Genomic DNA, 26,762 nt, shown 5'->3' on the forward strand with positions numbered 1-26,762 from the left:
CTGAGTTTTCCTAGCAGAAAAAAAAATGAAAGAAAATCGAAATCTCAAGTTTTAGAAAGAGACTGATGAGACTGATGGCACAGCAGGAAGAAGGGAGGAGCAAATGGAAGTTTGGCAGTCTGGAAAGGTTAGGTTTCAAGCAGAGCTCCTGGAAAGAGGTCAGGGGCTTACCATCCTCTTAGGAGATCAAGGGAAGGCAAGTCGTGAAGCCAAATGGAATAATTTAAAGGAGGCTAGTGAGAGGGAGAGATGGGGCCAGCACAAAATAGCACTAGGGCAGAGATCTGCCTGGTTTGGGACAAAGGAATTTGGTAGGACTATTACAATCCTAATTTTTCCATTAACTGAGCAATTACAGAAGACACCAACACATACTTTGAAGATACAGAATTTCAACTTGAAGTTAAAACTGGTTGAATCTTAGGGGCACTATCTTAAGTTAAAAGGAAAAACAAATTTAAAATTAATATTTGGCCAAATCCTTGCAGCTCTGCCTGTGCAGGCAGGACAGCTGATCTCCACTGCTGCCATCAGGTAAGGAAGCAATCATGTACAGCCCAGAGCACTGCTCCCTGTGAGCACTGATCCTGCTTGGAGCTGCCTCTCTAGAAATCCAGTGTGCTCATCCATGGGAATAAAGCCTCACTCTAACTAAGGGAATTATTTTAGTTCCTCCACCTGCTTTATCCTATTTTTCATCTTCCTCAAATTCTCCTTAGCATTATTCCCATCTGTTTTTTTGCACTTCTATTTTGCACTTCCCCCTGTTCCCTTTATTGGCTGGTGTCAAAGATAAGGTGGACCAGATTCATTGTTAGGCTGATGCGATATGGCCCTTTTTAATGTTCTTCCTTGGATAACAGCTTGCTAAAATTAAATCATTTAGTAAAAGAAGAAATTAAATCATCAGCTTTGGTTCTTTTTTCCATGGTTAACATAAAAGGATGTCTGTTGCATTTCGTTTGAATTAAGGATATAATCATATGCACATTGCTGAAGCTATTATGTTTCATAAAGTGGTTTTATTATTTTCTGCATATTTTTCTTTGTGTGTGGAGTCTTTTTCTTTCTATTAAATTGCATATCCATAGAGGATTTGGGGGCACTCAGCCAGTCAATCCAATTTGGAGTTGGATGGTGGTGGGAGTGGACTAAGTCCCTTATCCGTTCCCTTCAGTTGTTTTACTCTTCTGCTATTGATGGAAACATAAAATTAAAAGTAGAATCCACTCATAGGAAGCAAGAGCCCAGCAAGAGAATTAGGAGGGAAAAGTTGAGGAGGGAGATTCTGACTAATCTCTCTACAGCTGGGGTAATGTGCTGACAGATTTGATTTTAAATACACATGCAGTAGATTGGGTATTTCACAAATATTGCCATTTCATTTATCTTAGTGGGTATCAAAGCAAGTACAAGAAGAAAATTGAAATCAGATTGGTAATGGTTTGGGGTTTTTTTTTGAGGAGTGCAATTTATGGAATTCTGGTTTCCAGTGTGAGGTGTACTGGGAAATTATGAAGCTTGAGGAATGAACAGGAGGCCTCAAAGTGGATTAGCCATTTCTACAGGACGATAGCAGAAGCATATAGAGGAACTGGCTGGTGTTTATACTTTTATGCACATTCTGTGCATGCTTCATGTTATGTACAGGCTACGATGAAAAAGAAGCTCAAGCACTTGAAATCAGTGGATGCAATGGTGCAAAGTTTGATGTAAATAAGTATTAGAATATGATGGACCAGACTGCCTGGTGAGTCTGTGGGATGTAGCAAGCACATTTCTCTCTCTCTCAGGATTTTTCGTAAAGGTGCACAGAGAGAAATGAAAGAGAAAACAATTTCTATTTCTGCTCCTTGTTTTTCTCTTGTGGAATGTGTTTGGAGAATTGTTTACCTGGAGTGATCGATTGGATTACGGTGGATTGTTTGGGCCTGATGGCCAATCAGATCCACCTGTGTCTGGGCTCTCAAGAGAAGGTCACAAGTTGTGGGTGAATTAGAGAGGATAGTTAGAACAAGTAGGTTTTGTAGTTTTAGTATCTTACTTTATATAGTATATTAATGTATTTTAACATAGTTATAATAAAGAAATCATTCAGCCTTCTGAATTGAGTCAGACATCCTCATTTCTTCTCACTGGGTTCGCCGGCATCTACAAGAGTGGGATTCATAGTTCTCTTTTGATTTTTGATTACCTTTTGATTCCGGACCAGAGAGGGCCTTGCATTTCTTCTACATTAGTATTTCTCAGTAGGCCAAATGGTGACAGCTTCCCTCCATGACCCAGATTGCTGGAGCTGCACAGGAGTTGAGTGATGCTGATTCCTTTATCTTTATACAAACCTCTCTGCTGTGCTTCTGTTTTGGGCTGGCATTTGGCAATGCACACTGACAAATAAAATCTCTTATGTAAGGGGGTCTCCCCAGGGAGGATCCTCTCCCTCTTGTATCACAGTGATGTGACAAAGAAAACCTCATAGACAGCATCATACCCAATCAGCAGGCTGGTCCTTCTGCAGTGAGGGCAGGAAAAGGACAATCCTTTGTGTCCAAGGGACAGATAGGCACATCTTCCGTCTCTTGAATAAGGGTTTCTTGCCATAGCCGGTACAGAGGAGTGATGGGATAAACCCCACCTCTTTGCAGGATTCATGCTCTTCAGATCGCTTCCCTCTTGTCCATGGGGCTGACCCCCACCTAGGGCTGGATTCGGTGTGAAGTGGGGAACAAGCAGAGCTTTGGAAGGAGGAGGCCTCTGTTTGTGAGACGAGTAGTGGGAGAAAGGCAGAAATGCTGCAAAGGAGTCAGGAGGGGAAGGTGAAGGATCAAGGGAGTTTCTCTGCATCAAGGAGTAGTGAAGAGTAGCAAGGGAAAGCAACCTAAGGAAGAGGGAAACAGAATCTCTGTGCTTATATAAGAATTTTCAAAGACGCTGTCATAGATAAAAGGAAATGTACCAAAGGGAAAGAGAGGACAAAAGCAGAATGAAGGTGTTTTTCCAATCAGGAAATGTAATACTCAATGAAGTTAAAGAATACATTGCTGGTGTGAGTGCGATTGATTTGGCTGATGCCTGTTTGCTCCCTCCTGCTGGGCAGCTCAATGGGCTGCTGAAGAGAAGGATGCATAAATCTCATGTAGGTGAGGAGTGTTGATGATAAAATCTTGGCATCTGGTGGACTTGCCTCCCCACTTGACTGATGTTCTTGTCTCAGACCACAGACATGGCTTTTTGGATCTTGTACAAATTCTCAGTGGTGCTGCAAGGGCCATTCCTCCTCACTTCTGTCCTTGTGTAGGCATGGGCACCTCTGAATCAAGATGTTGATGCTGAAAGCTAATTGTCCTGGTCTGGATTAATGCTTGTGGCTCTCTGAAAGCTGCTGTAAGTGCAGGAGAGGTGATGAGAATGGGCAGCTGGGGGTGGTGTCAGAAAGAACCTTCCTGTACAGAGGTGACACAGATTTATGCCAGATTACAGTGCTCATCTCATCACCAACTGGCAGGACCTGAGTTTCTGTGCACATTAGAGGACTCTCCTGTCTTGATTCTCTGGTGCATAGCAATGTGGGAGTTCTTGTTTACTTATCAGAAACAAAGCTGAAAAGAGAAGGGGAAGCTCAAGGCAGCCTCTGTTTCTGCAACCTGTCAATCTGGCCCCACTCACAGTTATAATCTACATTTTTCTTGGCTCCTACCCCTCATTTCTCAATGCAGCTTACAAGGCTCCTCATTTTTGATGTTCCTGCATGGCATTGCAGTACATAGAGGAGGTTTTGGTCAAACCCCCTAGAACTCCATGTAAATTTTGTCCCAGTACCTACAATGAAGGCAGGTTTGACAGGTCTCTCAGTCTTTCAAATACACGTTCAGGGCTCACTTGAGCTACTTACAGAATAGAAGAGCAAAGCCCATCTCTCAGGGTATTTATAGATTCTTCATTGCTCAGGGACATTTTCTTGCTAGTTGTCTCTTGCTAAACAAGGATAGCACTTTTTTGTCCTTTCTTACATTTAGTAAAGGAGAAAAGCTACTTGGGCCTCCCTTCTTGAGAAGAGACTTTTCTCAGTGAGTGACATTTGGATTACTTCCCCAGCCCAGTTCACAGAACACTGCCCACCCTTTCAGGGACCAAACTGCACTACCCCCTTTGTGTAAGTATTTTCTTTACATGAGAAGAGATTGCCACATGGTGGCAATTTACCTCCACTTTACAGTTGTATATACAAGTGCCTAACCCAGTCTGGATTCTTTTCCAAAAATGTTTTCCTTCAGCCTTTCCTTTGCTCTTAGGAAACACTGGTGCTTCAATGTTGAGATTACTTAGCCCTTGCTTCGTTTGTGGGGGTGTTTGTCCCTCCCTCCCCCTCTAATCCCTCCCACTCCACAATGCTTGGGATGCCATTACTTTTTCCTTCCTGCTTCCAGCCTTCCTACCAAAAGAGGATATTGGGACATGTTTGGATTTTATATAATCCTTGACTTTCTTAAAGTGCCGCGTACACTTCTTTAGAGGCCTGAATGGAATGACTATAGAGACAGCTGAGGGAGCAGGGAACCATGTCAGGACAGGTGCAGAGGGTTGAGGCAGACTGCAAGCCCATGCTCGGAACAGCTTCCTACGACCCTCTCTCCTCAAGCTGGCCTAGGGAACAAATGAGGAACCCTAACCCAGTTTCTGCTGTAATACCATTGAAACCAAATCATCTCTAGGAGAAGTTTACAGTTACTTTCTAAAAAGGCAACAAATGTGACACAAGTACTCTAACAATCACTCTGTGAGGATGTTAACCCTTTGGTGCTCTGAAATGTGTCCACAGCAGGGCCCCATTCCTTGCTGTCCCTCACACACAGCTGCTCAGGGTCCAGTGCTCTTGTCCTCTCACCTCTCAAAAGAGCAAACACCCCTGAGGATGCTGCTTGCAAGTTGAACTGTAGCATTGAAGGAAAAATATCTGACTCCACTGCACAAAAGCAGCAAGAAAGAGAGGATTCCTGGCACAGCAGAAAAACCAAGATGTCCCTGGAGTAATTCCAAAGTCTTGCAGGCTGATGTATTTTTACAGCATCACAGAAACATGAGCTCTTATTTTTCAAGAGTCCTGATTATAGTTAGTGCCTTTTGTGCTTTCTTCGTGCTTTCTTTTAGATATGAATTTGTTAAGAATTATTGAAACTGACCTGTTACTGGGATTTGAGTGTGCCAACCTCCCACTTTTTGTTGGCATATATGTTTAAAGCACTATTTTTCTTTGTATTGAATTTCATTCTTATATGGCTGAAACAGATTTAGAAGTGTGAGTATTTGTTGAACAATATTTAGGATCAAGCACCATTTTTTGCCATTTAAGCATCATAACAAACATATACTCAGCAGACATTCTGAATAAAATTCCATTGTATGGAATTGTCCTCAGCTGTGAATTACATTTTTCATGGCAGATTTACTCCTCTGACAGAGAAAATTCAATATGTAGATGCATTTCTATTACAGATACAGTCTTCTGCTAGCCAACAGATAAGCTTTTTATCAGTGGCCATGCTTCTGTGGCACTCTTCTGGGCTGCTGCCAAGCTTTGCCATCCCTTCGTTCATGAGCAGATCAATGTGCAAATATTTGAAAACCCTAAATTATATAATAGCTACTTAAATGCATGCTCAAAAAAAACCCAAAAAACCCCAACCAAAACAGGACCAAACAAAATCAATTTCAAATCTCTTACACCTACATAATATACCTAATGCAAATCTACAAAACCAAGGAGCACAGCTGCCATTTCCAAAGCTCCCTGACCCATGGACCATATAGATCAGCTTTTCCTCTAAGCCACAGTGGAAGTCTGCCTACCTATGCCCCTTTGCCACATCACCCCTCAAACAGAATATGCAGTGTCAGCCCCAACTGGAGCTGGTAATGTTGGGAAGATGAGTCTAGGTAAAGAACATGACGAAGAATAAGCAGACAAGAGAGATTACACTGTGCTCTGTTTTTTATTATGCGTAGGAGCCATGCTGAGGTGTGTGGGGTGTACAGCCACTGGTTAGAATCCAGCCTAAAATTCAGAGATGGACAGCAGGTGCAGCTGTGTTGTCCACTGTGGTTGCTGAGGGCATCCTCTGCTGCTAATTGAGCACTCTACATTTTTAACAAGGCAGTGGAACTCTTCAGCTCACACTACCACACAAACTGCTGACTTTAGCTCAAGCGCATTTTATCTTCTCTGCTCTTGTGAACTATTTCTCTGTTCTCCTTCTTGCAATAGAATAAGAACCTGTGGAGATACGATCCTTTTTCTTCCCTGTTGCCCTTCAGATGAGAGGATGTGTGCTTGGAGTGATGCCCATTATTGGAAGCGATGTTGGAATACTGGAATCAAAAAATTCCCCATGGAGAAACAGCAGTGGTAAAAGAAGAAAACTGAATAAAGTGAAGTGACCTTGGTGGACAGCTGTTGAAGGAAAAAAAATGAGAAAAGAAAGAAGGAAAACTATCAGAAAATGGGTTAATGTGTGAGGGCAATATAAAATATAAAAAATTACAAGAAAAGGAAAGAGAAGTCAACAAAAGCAGAATGAGAAGGCATACGCAATAAAGCAAGAGAGGAAAGATTAATCAAATCTCTCCTTTCTGCAGGGTTGTACACAACTTGCCTTATGGTTTTTTAAAATGTAAATCTATAAATAAACCTCATTGGCTTTTCTTTTTTTTTCCCATTGGGGGGATATAAAAGATGTTAATAAGTTCTTACAAAGGTTAATAGTTTAAGGGGATGATACTAGTGATACTGAAGAATTAAAATTAAGATCAAAGCTAGGACTTCCAGTGTAGGGTCTCTAGGTTATCCATACACTGCTACAGCTCTAACACATTAAAGACTCATTTGAACATAAAAAGATGAAAAATCATATGGATCATAGCCATTATAATAATGCCTTGATTACAAAACATAGTAAAGGCCCAAGTATTTCAGGCTCAGACCAAATAGTTCATTCTGAATCGTTCAATTAGAATTAGTGGAATCATCTTGGTGGGATCTGTTCCTCATCAAGAATAAGGATTTCCAAGGTCAGTCTGGTCAAGCTCAGTGATATTTTTCAACTCTTAGACCAGTTTCCATTCTGACCCCTGGCATAGTAAGGGTTACAGTGATGTTTTAACTGTTTACTTCCATCAGCAGCAGCACAGTTATATAGAGAAATACTTTTTATAAGGAGAAGAATCTGTCCTGTGCAACCTAAACTCATAGAGCACTGAATATTGTTAAAGTAGGTGCTACTTCCAGCAGCAGTCTCTGGTGCCATAGGGAGGAATGTTTCTGCACTGAAACTCTACAACTCCTTGGCAACAAGGGCTGTTCTGGGACCAGTAGGACAGGTAAACAAGGGTAGCTCTGCCTGGTCTCAAAGCCATAGCTCTCTTGGGTATTAGCATTTCAGACTCACTCACCAGGTTAAAAAAGATCCTGAATGATGTAAAAGTCACACCACAGAACAGAGAAGAACAGATCACCTTTTTAATCTTCATTTCAAATGTCACCTACTATAGTGATATGCTCTCAGGTGAAGTCAGGTTTGGGGAGAGAAGAAAAGTTGTGTTTGAAAGAGAATGTGCTTCTCAGATGGTTTATTTCTTGCCATTTCCTGTGTCAAGTGCCAACGATTCTAGGATTTTAAATAAACTCTAGAGTAGAATTGGAAATGGATATGTAAAATTCAGTGTATTAGAACTCTGGAAATTGCAATCCCCAGCTAAAAAGCAGCTATAAAAGGTAGTTGGTCAGGTTTGGTGTTCATACCTTTACATTTCCACCATTTTCCTGCGAGTTCTTTTTTTCTCTGATGTCTCAGACCTGATGCTACTATATGCATGTTATGATCACTGCCAGCTTCCACACAGGACAGGTAAAGAAAGAAAACAAAGGTCCATGAAAAAGCTACCATGCCTTCATAATTACCTTTAGGATTATGGCTTTCAACATAGACTTGAAATTTGTGACTTGGATTCCCCTATAGGTCTGCAAGAAATCTTTAGAGTACATCCACTCCTGCTGCTGACAGATGGTAGAGCAAAGAACAGCCACTATGAAGATAACAGTATTTCACCCACGGGTTTTTCTTACTATGTAGTAGCATAAGGTAGCTGTGAAATCAGTGGTGTTTCAGAACACTTCTTGCAGTACTGATGTTTCTGGCTGGAGGTAGCCCAAACACACAGTCTAGAAACTCTCAATCTCAGCACAGAGGTCACATAAAAGAAGAAGATGCCTAGCCAGATGACAGGCAGCTTTATGTGGGTCACGGCTGTTTTTACTATGTTTTACTGTTTACCAGAGGCCAAACTTGCTGCTTTTCACTCTGAAATGGAGAACTACAAAACTTAAACCCCTTGGGGATTTTTTCCCGTCAGCTTGTCATGAGACTGGCTGGGCAAGATACAAAAAGGGACTCCAGAGAGGAAAGACTGAAAAAAATTAGAAGCTTTAATATATTCCTACTCTCTGACCCCATTCCTCCTTTTCTGTGCATCAACTGTTTTAACAATCTGGCAGAAGCAAACTCTGAAACTAGAAAACCTTTTCCTAACCAGTGTCACAAAAAAACCTTGTCATTTACTGAGAAATGTTATGATGTTTTAATACATTATCTCTTCTTTTTTCTTTTTTTTTTTAATTTATTTTCATTTAATACCACTTAGTTCCTCATTTTTTAATAGCTGTTCTGAAAAGACCAGTTTGTATTTTAAAACAAACAAAAAAATAGGATCTGCTTATAGAATTGAGCTTAATATGGTAGTGGCTGTTAAACAAGATTGACGAACACAATAATAACAATCAGTGAAATCACTCTTACATATAATCTCTTCACTATGAAATAAACCACTGCTACATCCATGCCAAGCATATGTAAACAAAACAGATAGGGGATTTCCCGCTGCTGGTTTCTTTCTTCTAACGATGGTTATTTTCAGTTCATAAACTCTCAGCTGTCATCCCTGATTTATCTTCGCAGCAGATTCCTGTTGGGGTCACAGGGCTGGGAGCTAGGGCGATGTGGCACATCCCCCTCTCGCTGCGCTCTGACGCCCCTGCCAGCCACAGTGTTCGTAGCTGGGGTTCGTGCTTCCCTTTTAACCCCTTTCTCATCCCTCCGTCTGTCAATGCCTGACATTTTGTGTATCTTGTTTTTGCTCCAGCATGGTGAGAGCCCTGTGAAGGAGAGGCACGAGCTTAGGTGGTTGATGAGCATCCTCCTTTGATTCGGGGACGGGAGAGAGGGCTACTAGAGATAACGAAACCCCGCCTGCGTTCAATCTGCTACCCAAACAATGGCTTTATTTAAACATATGAAGATATCGCTGTGTAGAGATCCTTTAAAAAACATTTTAGCCTTTCCCAGGCGTAGAGAGAGCGACCACTTTATTTGCTGGAAAGGGCTCTTCCCGCCCCTTCCTACTCCTGCCCTGCCTCCGCCCCCCGCCTCCCTTCCCCATATATTATTACTCTATGCCACCAACGTTAAAACAGTCCCACCGCGCTCCCTGCCCGCGCCACGGCCGGCGGGCAGCCTTTCCCTACTCCGAGCAGCCCGCGGCCGCCGGGCGGCTCCCCCGGCGCCGGCGCTGCCCGGCCCTGCGGAGCTGTCTCTGCGCGGCGGGTGCTGAATCGCGCGGGGCGGCAGCGGCGGCCGGAGCCCTCCCTGCCTCGCCCCGGCGCCCGGAGCGGAGGGAGGCGGCGGAGGGGGAGCCGCGGGAGATGGGGGCAGCCGGCGGCGGCCCCGCGCCGCCCGCCTGAGGAGCCCGCGCACAAAGCCGTGCCGCTGCCATGGAAGAGGAGCTGAAGTGCCCGGTGTGCGGCTCGCTGTTCCGGGAACCCATCATCTTGCCCTGCTCGCACAATGTCTGCTTGCCCTGCGCCCGCACCATCGCCGTGCAGACCCCGGAGAGCGAGCAGCACCTGCCGCCCCTACTCCACTCTCGGGGCCCCGCGCCGCCCGCCGCCGCGCCGGGAGCGGGGCCGGGAGCGGCCGCGGGCTCCGCCGCCTGCCTGGACTCGGAGAGCGCGGCGGGCGGCGGCGGCGGGGACCACGCGGACAAGCTGAGCCTGCACAGCGAGACCGACAGCGGCTACGGCTCCTACACCCCCAGCCTGAAGTCCCCGAATGGCGTGCGGGTGCTGCCGCTGGTGCCCGCGCCCCCGGGGGCGGCGGCGGCTCCGCGGGGCGCCGGCCCCGCCAGCTCCTCCCTCACCTGCCCGCAGTGCCACCGGAGCGCGTCCCTGGACCAGCGCGGGCTCCGCGGCTTCCAGCGCAACCGGCTGCTGGAGGCCATCGTACAGCGCTACCAGCAGGGCCGCGCCGCCGCCGCCGCCGCCGCCAAGTGCCAGCTGTGCGACCGCAGCCCTCCCGAGCCGGCCGCCGTGCTGTGCGAGCAGTGCGAGGTGCTGTACTGCGCCGCATGCCAGCTCCGCTGCCACCCGGCCCGCGGGCCCTTCGCCAAGCACCGCCTGGCCCCGCCGCCCGCACACCCGGGCGCCCCCGGCGGCGGCGGGGACGGCGGCGGCGGGAAGGGGGCGGGCGGCGGCCGTAAGCTGCCGACGTGCGCTGAGCACGACCTGGAGAACTACAGCATGTACTGCGTGAGCTGCCGCAGCCCCGTCTGCTATCAGTGCTTGGAGGAGGGCAAGCACAGTAAGCACGACGTAAAGGCCCTGGGAGCCATGTGGAAGCAGCACAAGGTGAGTCCCGACAGCCGGCTGTGAGCTGGGGGTGATGCCCGAAGCTGGGGTGATGCTCAGCAATGCGTTTTGTTCATCCCAGTGCCCCAACGGCGGGTGCAGTTTGTGGGACATGAGATCCTTCGTGTTCATCATCCTCTCAGACTTTTCTCCCTTCAGAATGGTGCTCATAGGTTTTTGGCCCTTCCTGACTTCCGCTGACCCCGCTGCCTCTGCTCAGGGTTGGAAAACCCAGACTCCCTCTCATGTTGGCATCACCTCGACCAGTGAGGTTCCACCAGGTCTCAGGCAGATAGCTGGAATTAGCAAGTCCATCTCACCAACTTGTTTGCCTTCCACAGGGTCCTTGGCCATACTGTCCTCAGCCTTCCCATGCTCTCACAGTGGCAGCAGTTACCTGTGAGGAGACAGGGTGACTGTTCCTTCTTTTCACCACCTCCCTTTCATCCAGGACCCTTTGCAAGCTGCCACAACTGTATGTCAATGAGGGAGAGAGGCCCACAGCCACCCAAATGTTTTAGACAAGAAAGCGTGGTACAGATGTTCATGGACATTGGGTGTTCTCCTGGGCCTTAAAGAGGTCTCCTCCCACTCGGTTCCCAAAAAAGCCAGGAGTAATGGCTGGAGGGACTTTCATGATGCAAAGATAAATGAGGAATTGTAGATGGGGACTAGGGACAAGTAAAGCTTTTTCTGATTCACGTATTGCCACTGTCTGATTCATGCTTCCCTGCAAGTGATGCTCCCTACCCTTCCCTGGATTCCTCTGTGAACAGGTCAGAGCCATTTGCTTGGCTACACAGGAATTTAGTGGGTCACTTGGTCATGCTTTCCTTGCTAAAAATAAGGCTTTACAACCATGTGAATAAAGAGCAAGATGTGGCCTTAGAAGTTAAAGATATGTATGAAGTTAGTTCTTTCTTGCTGAGAATGATGGACCCTGGAAAAATGATTAGTTCATACATATGAACTTAGAGAGGGGACTTCAATACCTGAGAGCTGAGGACAATCCTTTGGAGCTTCCTGCTATACTGGGGTTAAAGGACTTCTCCCACAGCTGTGCAAAGAGCACTTGACCAACTCTGCTGGCTGCAGGATTCCCTTCTTTTTACTCTCTGCTTGCAGTTAGCAGTAAAGAAAGCACAGAGGGATCCTTTCAGACACTGCAGGAAAGGTCAAAATCAAGACTGGTGTCATCACCCATGGAGTGGCTGAGCACAAGATAAGCTGAAGTATTTGGCAAGACAAAAAAATTGCTTTCTATTTTAAGATCCAAAGAAGATGCCCCTTGGGCTGATCTGCATTGTTTATCCATCGAAGAAGAAAGACAAACTTCTTCTGGAGGTGTTTCAGTTTAAATGTTCTACCAGCAGCTCAGCCATCCCTAACATGATGAGTGTTTGTACAGAGAAGTTCTCTTGGCCCAGAAGCAGCAGATTAAACATTTGCAGCTGCTGTTCATATCCCAGTATCAGAATCCATTTCTAAGCAGAATTGTTCTGATGAGCAGGGTCTGAGTTCACAGTTCAAATGTGACTGATGTTTGGGAGAGCATGAGAGAGCAGCTTGTGATGTACTGTGGTCTACCTTGAGTTAGAACTGATGTCTTTTGGAACATGACAAGTCCAGTGTAATCAAAGTTCAGAATCAGTTATTTTCTCTCTTTCTTACTGTCAAATATGGAAAAAAAAAGTTGGTTTGTATTTTTACTGCATTTTTTTTCTGTGACTGAGGTATCACAGAACATGATTTTTCTCTTGATTTGCATATTCAATCAATGTCAAAATTCTAGTGAAAAGAAACCCTTGAAATTATGTAATTTGGGGACTCTAAAATTATGCTCTTGTGAATATTATATTTTCCAGAAAAATGTGCTTGGCACAAAATAAATATAATGGAACTGTATAGCCAGGCAGCTTAAATCATCATCTCACATCCATTCAGATAAATTGTTTTGGAATTAGATACTTCTGCTTAGAAATAGTTCTCTGATACAGCGATTTCTACAAGTTTATTACCTGCAGTTACTTTGGCCAAACCATAAATTACTTACATTGACTGGTATGCCAAACATAATTTAAGGCTTATGTGTTCTCTCCAGATGCTCCAGGCATAGATGGCAGAGGCAGCTGAAAGGTTTGTTCTTAGACCAAGAAGCCTTCCTTGTGTTAGCCCTTTGTTTGGCTCCTCCTTTGTCTGGGTCTTATTACAGTGACCTAGTGGCAAATTACAGTGTATAACCTTGTTCAGGCAGTGCTGCAGGCCATGCAAAGAAATGTGCACTCACCCTCAGCTGTACTGCTGATACCAAAGTTGTACTGGACTGGTTGGCCCCTGTTAGTGGTACAGGTTCCCCATTGCACTGCTGTGTGTAACTTGTCCTACAGACAAAGTAAAATTGGTGTAAAATAACAACGAGGCTTCAATGGTACAAATCTATGAAAATCCCCTGGTTTAGCTGGACTTCATTATATTCACTTGCCTAAAAAGTGCATCTGGACCGACAGTTCAAGGTTATTAACAAAAACTCTTAGTCTTCTGCTGAAATTTAATCCTTTAATGTCTTCTTAGCAAGTACAGTGGTACTGTAATCACATCTAGGTAGGTCTTCTGACCTGCGAATATGAGGAATGATGGGGGACACATTTCAGCTCTGCCCATTCTAAAGGCTTAACTATACATACATACCAAAATGCAGAAAACACCCACAGCTGTATAGGTCTGTGAAGGGTAGGCAGGCAGGCAAGTATAGGAGTCTACATGCCTGCTTTTATTTCCTGACTGAAAGATTTGTGTTTCCAAAAACATGTGGGCTTTGTGAGAAATCAACACCAGGACAAGCTTATCTAATCAACAGTTAATCTGCTGCTAAAGAGAGATGGAGGGAAGGCAAGCTAAATGAGCATGAACTTTGGTTGAAAAAGGACACGGCCATTATCTGGTTCATTTTCTGAAATCAGAGGTCTTCTCTGCCATCTGGGTTCAATTACTTACCCTTGTGATTCCTGTGTTCCTGTAATTGATGGAAATAGAAACTTAGTATCAATCTCCAGCCCTCAGATTATTGGTTGCAAGACCAAGTATTAAAGTAAGGATAACACCAGATGGAATTCAGTTCGTCAGGAGTTATTAACTGTCCCAGTCAATGGATCTTGTTACATCTCAGTTTGGCTTACAATAAATATTTCTGCGGTATGAAAGATTGCTCTGGGTGTACAGGGCATTTTTTATGTCTTGGTTGGTTTACTGAGGGCTTAGATATGACTATATGACTATAGCTCCACTTGATTTTAACAAGAAGTTCCTAAATTCCTCTGATTTGCAAGGTATCTTTTACAAATGCTTGGAAAAACAAAGCTATTAACTCTAAGTGGGTTTCACAAATGGAAAGCTGATCTTCTATTCGGCTTCATGCTGCAGTTGAGTTAATGCAACCACAGGTTTTAATGAACAGATCAATTTGCTTATGAGCCCTTCAGACAGTGACATGGCTGAGTTTCCGTTGCAGCTCTGTGATGGCAGTGTGCCAGGTGCCAGGAGCCAGGAGTGACTGTGCTGATTGCCATTGGTATATATGCTGCTTACAATTCATCTGTGGCGGTTTTCTACAGCTGCTGTGATGCCCACATACTGGTTTTGTCTCTTCTGATCTGGTGAAATGCTCTTTGAGATTATTTGAGAGCTGGGGCAGATGTTGGGAAAGTGGAAGTTTTACTTTTGTCGGGACCAACCATTGGTTTTGATTTAAAAGAAAGGAACCCTTGCCTCCCTGGGACAATTTGGTCAGGACAGTCAATGACAGAGAATATAATGCTTCTGCCACCTATTTTTTTCTTGCTGACAACCCAGCTGCTTTGTTGTGTGCTGCTTTAACCTTGTTCTGTGTCATCTTGACAAATCAAAGGCTCAGATGTGCCCTGTGAGTGGAACAGAAAGTGTGATCAAAAAAGGTAGGCTTCAAACTTTGGCAAACATGATCAGCCTGTGCAGAGCTGACCTTAACTCTTGATTGTCTGATCTCACAGAAAACAGAGATTTTTTCATGGACCATGGAGTTTGCTTCTGTGGCCTCCTGTAGTGTTAATATCAAACTTCATCATTTCAGGTTTTTGTGCATTAACAAGGATTTGTGTAGGAAAATAGCAAAGATTTAAATATTGAGAAATAGGCGCAATAATGTGTCTTCCCTTTACATTTGTTGCAAATGAATTTTGTAAAGCATATTCTCATTTAGATTTTAGCACTAATGTGCTTTCAAGGGGCCACTTTCCAGCCTCTTGTTCCCCAGTCTTGCATACATTCAGGGTTGCTCCATCCCAGGTGCAAAACCTCACAATGACATCAGACAGTTCTTTGAGTACACTTAGTGAATCCTATTGGGACTTCTAGACTTACAGGGATCTATCTGGAGTAGCAAATCCTGCACAAATTTGGGGTTGACTGGGAGTTAATCATTCTCACAGTCATAGTCCTCCAGCTCAGGGCACTGGGACCCCAAAATGCATCACTGGGTCTGCCAGGGGCAAAACCACTCTTCCCTTCCTGTCCTCAAAGTTCATTGATAAGCCTGTGGTTCAGCTTAAAGATCTCAGGTGTTAGCTGAGGAAAGGGAAGTTCAGGCCTAGAGGGTGGACTTAAAAAAGACATATTCTATGTGCCTTACCGGTCAAAAGTTAGAGGAAGGTTTTTTTCCCAGCTTTTGAAGAAACACTCACCCATTTGTTGAGTTGGAGTATGGAAAACTGGAGCCCCAAAGGGACATTACTATGAAGTCTGAGAAGGCAGATTTGTCTTTAAAGTCCTAGTATATCTCAGGTTTAATAGGATCTACCACATTTATAAAGATTTCAGACTTGGATTAAAAAGAAGCGTCATTTCGGAAAGCACTTGGGGATTTTTCAGCATGACAGATGCTACTGTGTAAGTGTAAGACTACTACCTCCTTATGCATGTGGGTAGCTGTTTTATAAAAAGGGGTTTGACTTACCAAGTTGCTGCAATAAAGTGGAACGTGCAGACACAATACTTGACTGCCCCTCCAATGCATATTTCACCCTCATTAAATCTGATTACAGTAAATATCTTAACTATTCTTTTCTAGCACAAACACTTTGTGGAATTAGGAATACATGTAAGCCTTTTGGCACATTATTAATAATTAAATCCAAGGATTACTAAGAAAAACATTTGCATTTATCACTAACTTTTTCTTTTTTCTCTTCCTTTTTTCTCCGTTGCAGGCACAGCTGTCTCAGGCTTTAAATGGTGTTTCAGACAAAGCAAAGGAAGCTAAAGAATTTTTGGTTCAGCTGAAAAATTTATTGCAGCAGATCCAGGTAACTGTAGCATATAATTTGTTTTGATAATACAGTAATCAATAGAACTGAGTGAATAATTTATTTGATGACTTTGTCACCTATGCTATTCTCATCTTTCCTGGAATCATCTGACCTTCCTTTAATGGATTTGCTAGGTAAAATTATTCATCAAAGAATGCCCACAAGGCCCTCTTAGCTTCTAGATTGTTTGCTGTTTGTTGCAAAAAGCTGATACTGAATACTGGACATCTGAGCTGTGTTGATTAGTGTTTGATTGAATCCATTAGTCATGCTTCTAGGCTCTTCCCTGACTTCAATTGCTTGAATTTGGCATTCAGGATAAATTCTCATTTTAACACATTCAAAATTTACTGCTAGCTTTTCATCTTTCATTTCCTAAAAATGCACTAATTTCTGAAAAAAATCCAGTCAGCCTGCCTATTAGAGTGCTTCTAAGAAAGTCCTACACATACTCAAAAATACAGGAATATTCTACAAAAAAAAAAAAAAAAGTAACTACTGCTAAATCAATGTGTCATTTATTGGAGCGTAAGTTATCTTCATGCCTGTAATTGTCCAGATTTAATAGTCAGAAAAAGAGCTCATAGAGTGTGCAGTAATTGAGGGCACAAACCCAAAATGAAACAAGCCTTAATTTCAATCAAATTTAGACTCATCAGTGCTGGAGCTCAGATGATCCTCAATGTCCTTCTCACCCTGCGGAATGTACCTGGAAATGTGCCCCTCTAGTTTGAGCTGCACAGTGTCCAGGAGGGGACACTTGTTTTCTGCTGCAGCAATGCTCAACAGCAATGGGATATGCATCACCTGCTCTTCAGTAGTCCACTCTGCTGCTTGCTCATCATTCATCAACAAGTCCTGTGCTTATTAGTAACAGAAAACCAAAGCAGAAATTCAAAAAGGTTATTATTTATTCATTAAAGCATTCCACTTAAAACCCCAGAGGATGAATTCGTACTACAAGAGATGCCCAAGCTCTTGGGTTGTCCCAGGGCAGCCTAACAATGCATCCTCACAGTCTCCCACAGCCACATGAGGAAGGGAATACACCAAAATGAGAAACTGGTAAAATTAAAGGACATTTAACTGAAAGAAACCAGTGCAAAGCTGCTGACTGGCATGTGTAATGTGCTGTATTTTGGCTAGAGTGTGATGTTTTTCTCAGCTGACTCACCCATTTAACAGTTATGCAGCTCACATAGTTATGTAGTCCACTCATTTAGACTTCTTTCACAGTCCAAGGAGAATAGACAGGCACCTATACAGAGCATTTCTTCCTGTAGGTACGAACAGCTATTTTAGGATGGGATAATCCATCCAAAACAATAGTCTATCACCAATCTTTCTTGAGTCATCTAGCTCCATTACAAATGTATTTTTCCCTTCTGAAACCTAGAAGTGGCCTATTATGACTATTTATGACTATGCTGTAAAATCCTTTAATGTGTTTCAATAAAATCACTGCCAAATTGCTCTGCATAAGGGAGCTGCTACAGTTGGATCAAAAGACCAAGCCATTTATTTGATGCTGCTCATTGCTTAAAATGCTAGAGGAGAGCTGAGAAGAGGAAATTACATCCAGCAGTAACCTCTAACATTTAGCCAAAATCTGGGCACAAATCTGAATCTGACCCTCACGTGTTCATCCTGGGCCTGAGTGAAACATCAAGTTCAGTAAACCAAAATGGCAGGACTAATCAGCTGCATATTGTATTCCTAAGGAAAACAAGGCTGGGGCACGGCTCCAAGATGATCACCCACACACTTGAACCCCTAAGGAGCTTCCTGGAATGGTTTTCTCCCATGACAAATTGCATTCCTCTCATGCGATGTTCAAGCTGCCTTTGATGATAGCACATACCAGGGAATGCTCCTGGTAGTCAGCTTTGGTACAGCCACACTCTTTGAGGGGAAAGGGTTTAGATGTGTCATGAGCCAGTCTGTGCCTTTTGACATTTGGACAAAACACAATTCTTGTACTGTTACTTTGTGAGGGAACAGATGTAGCCTTTGTGCATAGGTTTATTGCCAGACACACATATCTCAGAGCAGGTTATTTACAGAAGTCTTATGACGGTTGCTGCACTTGCATATGGACATTTACCCCTCAGCAAAAATGTATTTTAGTAATACTTTTTCACAAAGGAGCCAGCAACATGCAGATCTTATTATCCAGTCTCAATGTGCTGCAGACCAGGCAGCCATTCACACTCTTTATCTCCTCTCTGAGTTTGCCAGGGCTACCAGGAACCATGCTTTCATCTTACCTGGGGCAGTTTGCAAATTAGTAATCTATTTTTCTTTTCCTTGCTTTGCAGATCTGATGTTTGCCCCTCTTTTTTCCTGCCTTTCTCTTCTCTGAGGTCACTTTTATATCTCTTGGTCTTTTCTTTTCAGATACTGCCTGTTCCCCATTGCTCCTGTTGCTTCCTTGCTTCTCATTGTTGCTGTCATGATCTGATTTTCCCATTTTCCCATCTGCTGTAACAATTTCGTACTTTCTCACTTGAAGGAGGCATATCGCCAAACACCCATTTGATGTGTGAGCAGAAAATGAGGAGAGAAATGATGCATTACAGCCACCGACTGATTCAGGCTCTGTGCACAAACCAGCATTTCAGCAGTGACAGGATGCAAATGGGCTTAAGGGGGAGCTGGGTGTGATACAAGCCGAGGAAGGAGAGATGCAAACAGGAAGAGTCCAAGACAAACCTGTGAGCAGCAGCTGAGCCATTTGGTGTCTCCCCACCCTCAGATAAACCCCTGCCCACATCTTGCCAGCAGGTCTAGGACTGCAGTGGGGGCCTCTCAGGGAACACTGACCCTGCATCCATCAGCTGGAGAATGGGATGCATGGGTCACAGTGAGGGAAGGGAGGACAGTGCTGAAAATTTTGAACTCAAAGAAGACAAAGCAAATGAGTAGAAAATAAGAGAAAAGCAAACAAGCTAAGAGATAGTAATGAGTTAGGGGAGTACAATGTCTTAGCAAAGAAGTGCTTCTCCTTCAGTACATGTTTAAAGTCTTCTCACATTTAATGATTTTTTTTTCTTTTTTAAATTGGGATATTTGGGAGGAAAGCTGATAGCACACATAAACATCTCATTGGAAGAGGAGCTTGAAAGTTTTCTCCTTCTAGTCTCATGAGCAGAGGAGGTGAGGGAGAGTCTTCCTTTGAATGGGTACTATAGAAGCAGTTCCAGGGATTTATGTAATGCTAAATTGTTCCCAGAACCTACTAAAGGCTTAGTGTTGTATACCTCATGCTGGTTTCTGCCTAGCAAAGAATTTTACCATAATGTGAGTAGAAAGTTGTCTCTCTTTTTAAAAGCTAATCAAGTACATAGCTCCACTGCCAAGTGCTAGTTATTTAAAAAAAAAAGTACTCAAAGCAAACCTTAGGGCTTTGTACCTCATTAATTTCCTTGTAATAAGCCAGTAGACCAGATTCTGGTCTATAATTCTGTTCTAATTGCTGTGGTACAGAGCCAGTGATTTCAAAGTTGCTACAGTGGGATAATTGAAACAGATTGGAGTAGAATCCTCTTATGTATGTATGCACTGTGTATGTTACATTTAGCATTTACATTATGTTGTACTACATCTGTCATCAGGAAAGTGTCAGTAAATCATGGTTTTGAGTAAGACCATTTGTGGCATGGCATGTTACTGTTTCATTTTGCAGTATGCAGCTATTACTGGTACAACTGTAACGAAATCAGAAAGGCAACAAAACTGCGGAGGGTCTTGAAAGGTAATCTTTTCTGAACAGAAAAGCAGGTATGAGCAGTAGCTTAAGGTGCAAACTGTGCATTCTTTGATGGGTATGACTATGTCCTTGTTGTAGGAGAACGGGTTGGATTACGAAGCCTGTCTTGTGGCTCAGTGCGATGCCTTGGTTGACGCATTAACACGGCAAAAGGCAAAACTGCTCACAAAGGTCACCAAGGAACGTGAGCACAAGCTGAAGGTGAGCACTCCTCTCATCAGCTCATCACAGCTGCTGATAGATACCTGGTGTGGTTTGTCAAGTTCCCCAACCCTTTACACCATGAAATCTCCTACTGACCAAATTCCAAAGTTCCTTTGGCAGGTTCCAGTTCAGCAGTTTAATGGAACTGTGCCTACGCACATTAAATGATGGATATACTTCAGCAGTTTGTTGAATCAGGCCATCAATCTTTATTTATCTGACGGTTTGGGGCTATCTCTTGAGAGGTGCTTATCAGTGAAACCTGTGTGTGGTTTGGATTTTGGCACCTTATGCCCAAGGAAACAGTTGTAATTTTGGTATCTCCTCGAATCTTTAAATTCAGGTAAGCCACCTCCAAAAATACATGAGCTACTCAAAATATGTTAAAGAAATGCAATAAAAGGAGATGGCAAGAAGAAATCTAAAGTGGTTGAATGAAGTAGCAGTCAAGAAATATTTAAATAGACACATTTCTGAAAATGCAGATCTTTATGTGATTTTGAGGTACTATGGTGCCATTCACGTTAAAAGTATCTAAGAAGGAAAAACTGAAATGGATTATCTAACATATCAGTTAACAAAATCCACCTGAGATCAGCATTCAGCTTGCTTAACAAGAACCAGCACTCAGGACATACTGCTAACAGGACAGCAAACTCTGCAGTTTATGTCTGTCACAAATCGTCCTACAGAACACAGTGCTACTAGACCTAGTCCACAGCCATGTGGCAGCAGAATCAAGGCCAAAATCTGCAAAAATGGAATGCAGCTATTTTATTTCTTAATTCCAGCAATGTGTTCTTAAGCAGAGAAGGTTCAATGATAAATTGTGAAGAGAATGTTAGGGTATTATCTGTGAGAAACCACTTCAGCAGTTTGCCTCTGAAGTGAAGGACTTTTTAAAAGCTCAGATGTTAGTGAAAGTGTGACTGGAAATGTGAACACTGCAAATGCAGAGACATGTTCTGTGCCCTCTCTGCCCCAAGCAAGCCTAATCTTTGAGAAATTAATCTGCTCTAAAAAATGAGATTCCCTGTGCACAACATTTTGCCAAGCTAATTATCGCTATTTACAGTACAAAGCAAGTGAGTGAAGCTGATGGAGATATGGCAATAGCCATATGGCAGCTAAATTAAGCATAGATTTAACACACTCTCCCATTCCCCGTCTCTACTGAAATAACTTTATACAATTGACTGCAAGCTGAGGCAGTCATAGAACTGTACTGATGTTTGTTTTCCAGATTGTTTGGGACCAGATAAATCACTGTACACTGAAGCTACACCAGTCAACAGGGCTTATGGAATACTGCCTAGAAGTTATCAAAGAAAATGATCCCTCTGGGTTTTTACAGGTATTTCTCTTCCTAATGTTCTGGGAAAGAAAAAAACAAACAAAATACATTAAAGCTAAGTATAAAAATGTGTGGCTTTGTTTTAGTCCCTTCCACCTCCAAGGCAGTTCACCTTAACTCCTGTAAGTACTGTCTAAAAACTCAGAGAGCCTGGTGACTACATGAGTGTCCCAGCAAAGAGATGGCTTTAACAGCGGCACCCTGTCTGAGGTGAGGTGTTAGTGGTCACACAACTCCCCTAACTCCTGATGTCTTTCCTCTTGCCAGCCCTTCCTTCTGGACTGAGAAAAAGATGCTATGCAGCTAATGATAGCTTTTTGCAGGATATTATTTTATTCTTATCTGAGAAACCCAACAGAACTCACTGATTAATTTGGAGAGGTCAGTGACTCAGCAGAGTAGTATTTCTCCCCCTTGTGCTTCTCCCCTTTGCTTTCCCGTGTAAGAGTCCTTTCAGCACCTTCCCTGTAAGGAAATCTAGTCTGAAGTGTTTGCTTCACTGAGATTGTTGCATCAAGACCTATGACAGCTCCAGGTACCTTTTCTTTGCAAAATATGGCCTAGCCAATAATTGCCTTAATTTGCAGGATATTGTTTCTTAGGTGCAAACAGTGAAAATATCTATTGATGAGACAAAACATAACAGTGTTTTTTCCCCATAAATTATTTTACTTAATTTATTCTTACATGTTTATTAATAATTTTATTTTGCCCTAGTAGTTTTGTTGCCTTATTTATTGCCTAAAAAGAAAGGTACATCAAACAAAATGACCTGCACACATGAATGCATAAGTCTCAGGGGTTTGTCAGAGCATCCCTAAAATACATGATAAGAATTAGCCAACCTAAACCTATTAACACTCCAGACTGATTGTTACTGTCATGTCTGGTCTCAAGCAAGAGAGGGGAATATGTGGTGTAGATTAATCTCAAGGTTGCACAGATTTTAACAGGCTGTTGGTTGGACACTACAGGACAAACAAAACCTTTAGGTCTTACCTACATGCTATCTAGATACATGCTTTACTTTCTTTTCAGCTTACTTTCCCTGTAACTTCTGTGGCTTCAGTTTTTGCAGCCTCCTTTATAAAAAAAACCCAAAACCATTTTTGCTTTTACTGTCTCCTGGTTAATCTAATGATGCTTTCAAGACAGCCAGCAGACACACAGGCACTGCATTACTTTGAGCAACTACTTCTGCAGCCAGGATATTGAGACATGGCCAAGGGATCCAGCATCCCAATAAATGACTCCAAGGTTGCAGGAGGCTGTGGGATGCTCCTCCACCTACTGCACAGACTGATTAGGAGCTGTTGATGCAGAGGCTCAGACATGAGTGCCCTCAGTAAAAGAAATGAGGAAAAATTCCTGCAGCAAAGGAAAACTCTCTGTTATAACCAGAAAAAAAAATCTACTCCCTGTGACTTACAGGAAGTTCACTGTCAGGGACTCCAGATATCCAAATGGCAGCTTCACTGAACTCAAGGACAGTTGAGTTCATTGATTCCCACAGAGCCAGGATTTAACTTCCTGAAGTGTCTGTTGTGATCATTTTAGTTTGACTTTTGGTCTGATTATCTGTGGGCTGAGCTAGGGCAAATTTTTAAAAATTAAGTTCAGTTTTGATGTAATGGTAGAAAATCCATCATATATGTGAAAATCTATCTGACAGTTTATCACTCTCAGTGTGAGTAATATACACCTTCCTTACCATTTGATTTTTTTTTAATCCTTTAGCTTTCATCCACTTAATCATCTCTGCTGAATGGAGAGACTCAAACATTTAAGCCTCTCTTTGTGCAACTTCTTTTTAAACAGGAGAGCAAAAGTAGACCATGCAGATCAGAGAACAGAGTATAGAATTATATGTGGCATTCAAAGGCATGACACACAACATAATCTTAATGGGCTTATTAAATGCAGGTTTTACTTTCCTAGCCTAATATAAGATTTATTTTTAAAAGACAAGATGAAAGGATGCAACATAAATGGACCTCACCCCAAAACGACCAGATCCCATCTCATGTGTTTTGCTGTCTTAATCCTGTTTCCTTTGTGCTGTATCTCACAGGCATTCTGTCATTTTTAATGTGTGCATCTGCCATTTTATTATAAACCTGATACTCTCTTTCAGATTTCAGATGCTTTAATCAAGCGAGTTCAGGTATCTCAGGAACAGTGGGTCAAAGGAGCCTTGGAGCCAAAAGTGTCTGCTGAGTTTGACTTGACTCTGGATAGTGAACCTTTACTGCAGTCAATTCACCAGCTGGATTTTATTCAGATGAAATGTAGGGGTGAGCTTTTATGATTTTCCCTTTCTTGTTTTTCATGCATGTGTTGAGACAGTTCTGGGAGGTGTGAGGACACTGAAGGAGGAAGGAGGAATGACTTGAATTTGCTGGATAGTTTTAAAAGGTTTTCAGACAAATTCAGGCTACTGGCTGTTTCCTGGAAAGGTGTGCTCCCCTCACATGTGTAACCTTTAAGTGCATGAATTTGAGCTGAACAAGCTCAGATAGAAATACCAGATGCACTTAAAGATTGTAAAGATAACTTTTTCAGAGTAGGGCTTTGAAGATTAATAAGACATGAGCTGCATGAAACTTCATGCCATTTTGTAGCATTCCTAGGTTTGACATGGTTAATTCAAGATACCAGTTACCCCTATCTTGTCAGAAACAGCTGAAGTAGAAAATAAATATTAGACATACACATATGCTTGAATAGGGAAAAAAAACCCCAGCCTTTGACCTTTGACTTGTATCTGGACTGTGCTGCAAAAATTGCCCATCTTAATGAAAAAAGTCACGAGGAAGAGACTCACAAGGGGAAAGTACCACACCAAGGCTGTACCACACAAGGGGAAAGTAGCTCCATGGCTGTACCATTCCATGGTTCCAGGTATCTGGATAATTCTGATGGACAGGCTAGAGGGAACTGAGGTTAAAAATGTATCTAGAAGAAGAAGCTGATGAACAGGACATGTCATTGACATTAAAAAAAAGAAAATTAACATAATGAGCTTGTAGTGGAGTTAGTTTATATGGAGTAGGATGAGAACTGCATCAGAATTAGACAGATCCACAGAACAGTTGAGTTTGAAAGCCATTGTGGTCCTGGGAATGATGTCATTAGCTTCTCTCAGTGGTGATTCAAGCCTTAGTTATACATGTGGGTGACAGGATAGAGGTTGTCAGAAGTCAGTGAATGAGTTAAGGATATTTGTGTAGTGATGTCAGATGTGCTTTTTTTTTTTTTTAAAAAAAAAAAACAACTTTGTTCCACTTATATGTTCTCTCTGGGCCTAATTCTGCATCTAAGACACCCAAAATGAAGTAATTAGGGTAGATAATTTGGCAGATATGTGGAGAAACAATGTACAAACAGTTAAAGGCCAGAGTCTTCTCACCAAAAATGCTTTGCATCTTGGCATAAACAGGCTGTGTTAAAGTTATTCAATAAACATCTGTGAACTGCTCCTTTGAAATGTTGTCAGACAGGCAAGTGGAGTCAAGAGAGAAGGAATATCACTGATAAAACTACTCTGAATGCTGTCTACACTTGTCATTTAAAAATCAGCTTATATTTAATGCTAGCCATATTTATTGTGAAATATGTTTAATACTACTCTCCCACCACTCTCCTTTACAAACATAGGAAAAATTTAGTTAAACTAGTCACATAGATTGCTAATTAACCACAGGTTACATGAGGTGAGAGCAGCTTAGGCATTTGGCTTGTGGACATTCACCTGGCTTTAAGCTTGAAGACTTACAAAAATTTAATTGAGCCAGATTCATTTGTGCTTTTTGAATTATAGTCTTATCTGCTACGCTCTCATTTATCATAAGATGGCAGGGAAGCTCTGGTACTGAGTTAGATGCAATCTGAGGAGCCGACAAGAAGACGACTTTTGCAGCCAAATGTGCAGAGCTTCCAAACACCCTTGGGCTTTGTTCCCCAGAGGCAGGATTAGCCCTCAGGAAGGGCTTTTGCTTGAGCTGTCTTCGTCCTGCCAGGGATTATTTGTCGCATCTCCCATCAGGTTGGTCAGCACAACCAGTGTGACCATGCACACTGAAAGGGCCACCATTCCTTAAGGTGCATCAAGGATGGTATTATTCCCCTTCACACCTCTGTGTGCCCAAGCAGAACAAGTCACTGACCAGTTCCAAGCTAGCATTCATAGGTATTGGGGAGTGTTTAGTATATAGACATGTATTTATCCTTCTCCATTTATGACAGCAAGCCTATTTCCATTTGAACTTCTCAGTCTGAGACTTCGGCCTTTTTTTTTTTCTGAAATTTTGTTCTCAACCAACTCTGCATTATTTAAGAATCATCAAGTGGTCTGGGTTGGAAGGGAGCCTTAAGGATCATCTAGTCCCAGTGCCCTGTCACGGGAAGGGACACTTTTCACTAGATCAGGTTTGCTCAGAGACCCATCCTGCCTGGCCTTGAACACTTCCAGGAATGGGGCATCCACGGCTTTCCTGGTCACCCTGTTCCCGTGCCTCACCACCCTCACAGTAAAGGCTTTCCTCCTAATATCTAATCTAAACTGTCTCTCTTTCAGTTTGAAGCCATCCTCCCTTGTCCCATTACTGCATGCCCTTGTGAAAACTCATCTCCAGCTCTCTAGTAGGCCCCCTTTAAGTACTGGAAGGCCACAATATGGTCTCCCTGGAGTCTTCTTCAGGCTGAGCAACCCCAGCTCTCTCAGCCTGTGTTCATTGGAGATGTGCTCCAGCCCTCTGATCACCTTTGTGGCACTCTTCCAGACCTACTCCAACAGTTCCATGTCCTTCCTATGTTGGGGGCCCTGGAGATGGACATGGTACATGGAGCCATTGACCATAACTCTTTCAGTGCAGCCATGCAGCCAATTCCTTATCAGCTGAGAGGTCCATCCATTAAAATTATTGTCTCTCCATTTTAGAGACAGGGATGTCATGTGGGACTGTGTCAAATGCTTTGTACAAGTCCAGGTAGGTGACATCAGATCCTTTCCCTTCATCTGTCACTGCTGTTATTCTGTCATAGAGGGCCACCAAATTTGCTAGACATAATTTGCCCTTCTTCAGATGCACTGTTTGCATTTTCTCATGCAGAGTGGTCTTGCATCTAGAAATACAGGTATCACAGAGTAATCAACTAAGCATTTCAGGAGCAAGCACCCAAACTAATTGGGAACATCACTTTGCTGACTGTAAGGAGAAGCTGCAGTTGCATGGTTATGTTTTGTTATTTATCACCATGAGCACTGTAACAGATTGCCCAGAGAGGTCATGGCATCTCCCTCACTGGAAATGTTCAAGAACTGTAGGGACACAATCCTGTGCCACATGCTCTAGGAATTCCTAG

General features: G+C 43.0%; 1 protein-coding gene across 12 annotated transcripts in view; it reads left to right on the forward strand.

Annotated features, from left to right (window-relative positions):
• Positions 1-9,629: 9,629 nt before the first annotated feature.
• Positions 9,630-26,762, forward strand: part of TRIM67 (tripartite motif containing 67) — a 38,830-nt gene continuing 21,697 nt past the window's right edge. For 6 of the 12 annotated variants that reach the window (XM_053938929.1, XM_053938928.1, XM_053938931.1 and 3 more), the window contains exons 1-6: positions 9,630-9,954; positions 10,057-10,732; positions 15,973-16,068; positions 19,919-20,041; positions 21,288-21,398; positions 23,533-23,686. In XM_053938929.1, the coding sequence (XP_053794904.1) occupies positions 9,821-9,954; positions 10,057-10,732; positions 15,973-16,068; positions 19,919-20,041; positions 21,288-21,398; positions 23,533-23,686 (1,294 nt within the window). In that variant the 5' untranslated portion in view covers positions 9,630-9,820. Of the gene's footprint in view, positions 10,733-15,972; positions 16,069-19,918; positions 20,042-21,287; positions 21,399-23,532; positions 23,693-26,762 lie in introns of all 12 variants that reach the window. The other 6 variants (XM_053938933.1, XM_053938935.1, XM_053938930.1 and 3 more) reach the window with 5 other exon arrangements.

This window comes from Vidua chalybeata, chromosome 3, assembly GCF_026979565.1.
Source record: "Vidua chalybeata isolate OUT-0048 chromosome 3, bVidCha1 merged haplotype, whole genome shotgun sequence".
NCBI classification, from domain to species: domain Eukaryota; kingdom Metazoa; phylum Chordata; class Aves; order Passeriformes; family Viduidae; genus Vidua; species Vidua chalybeata.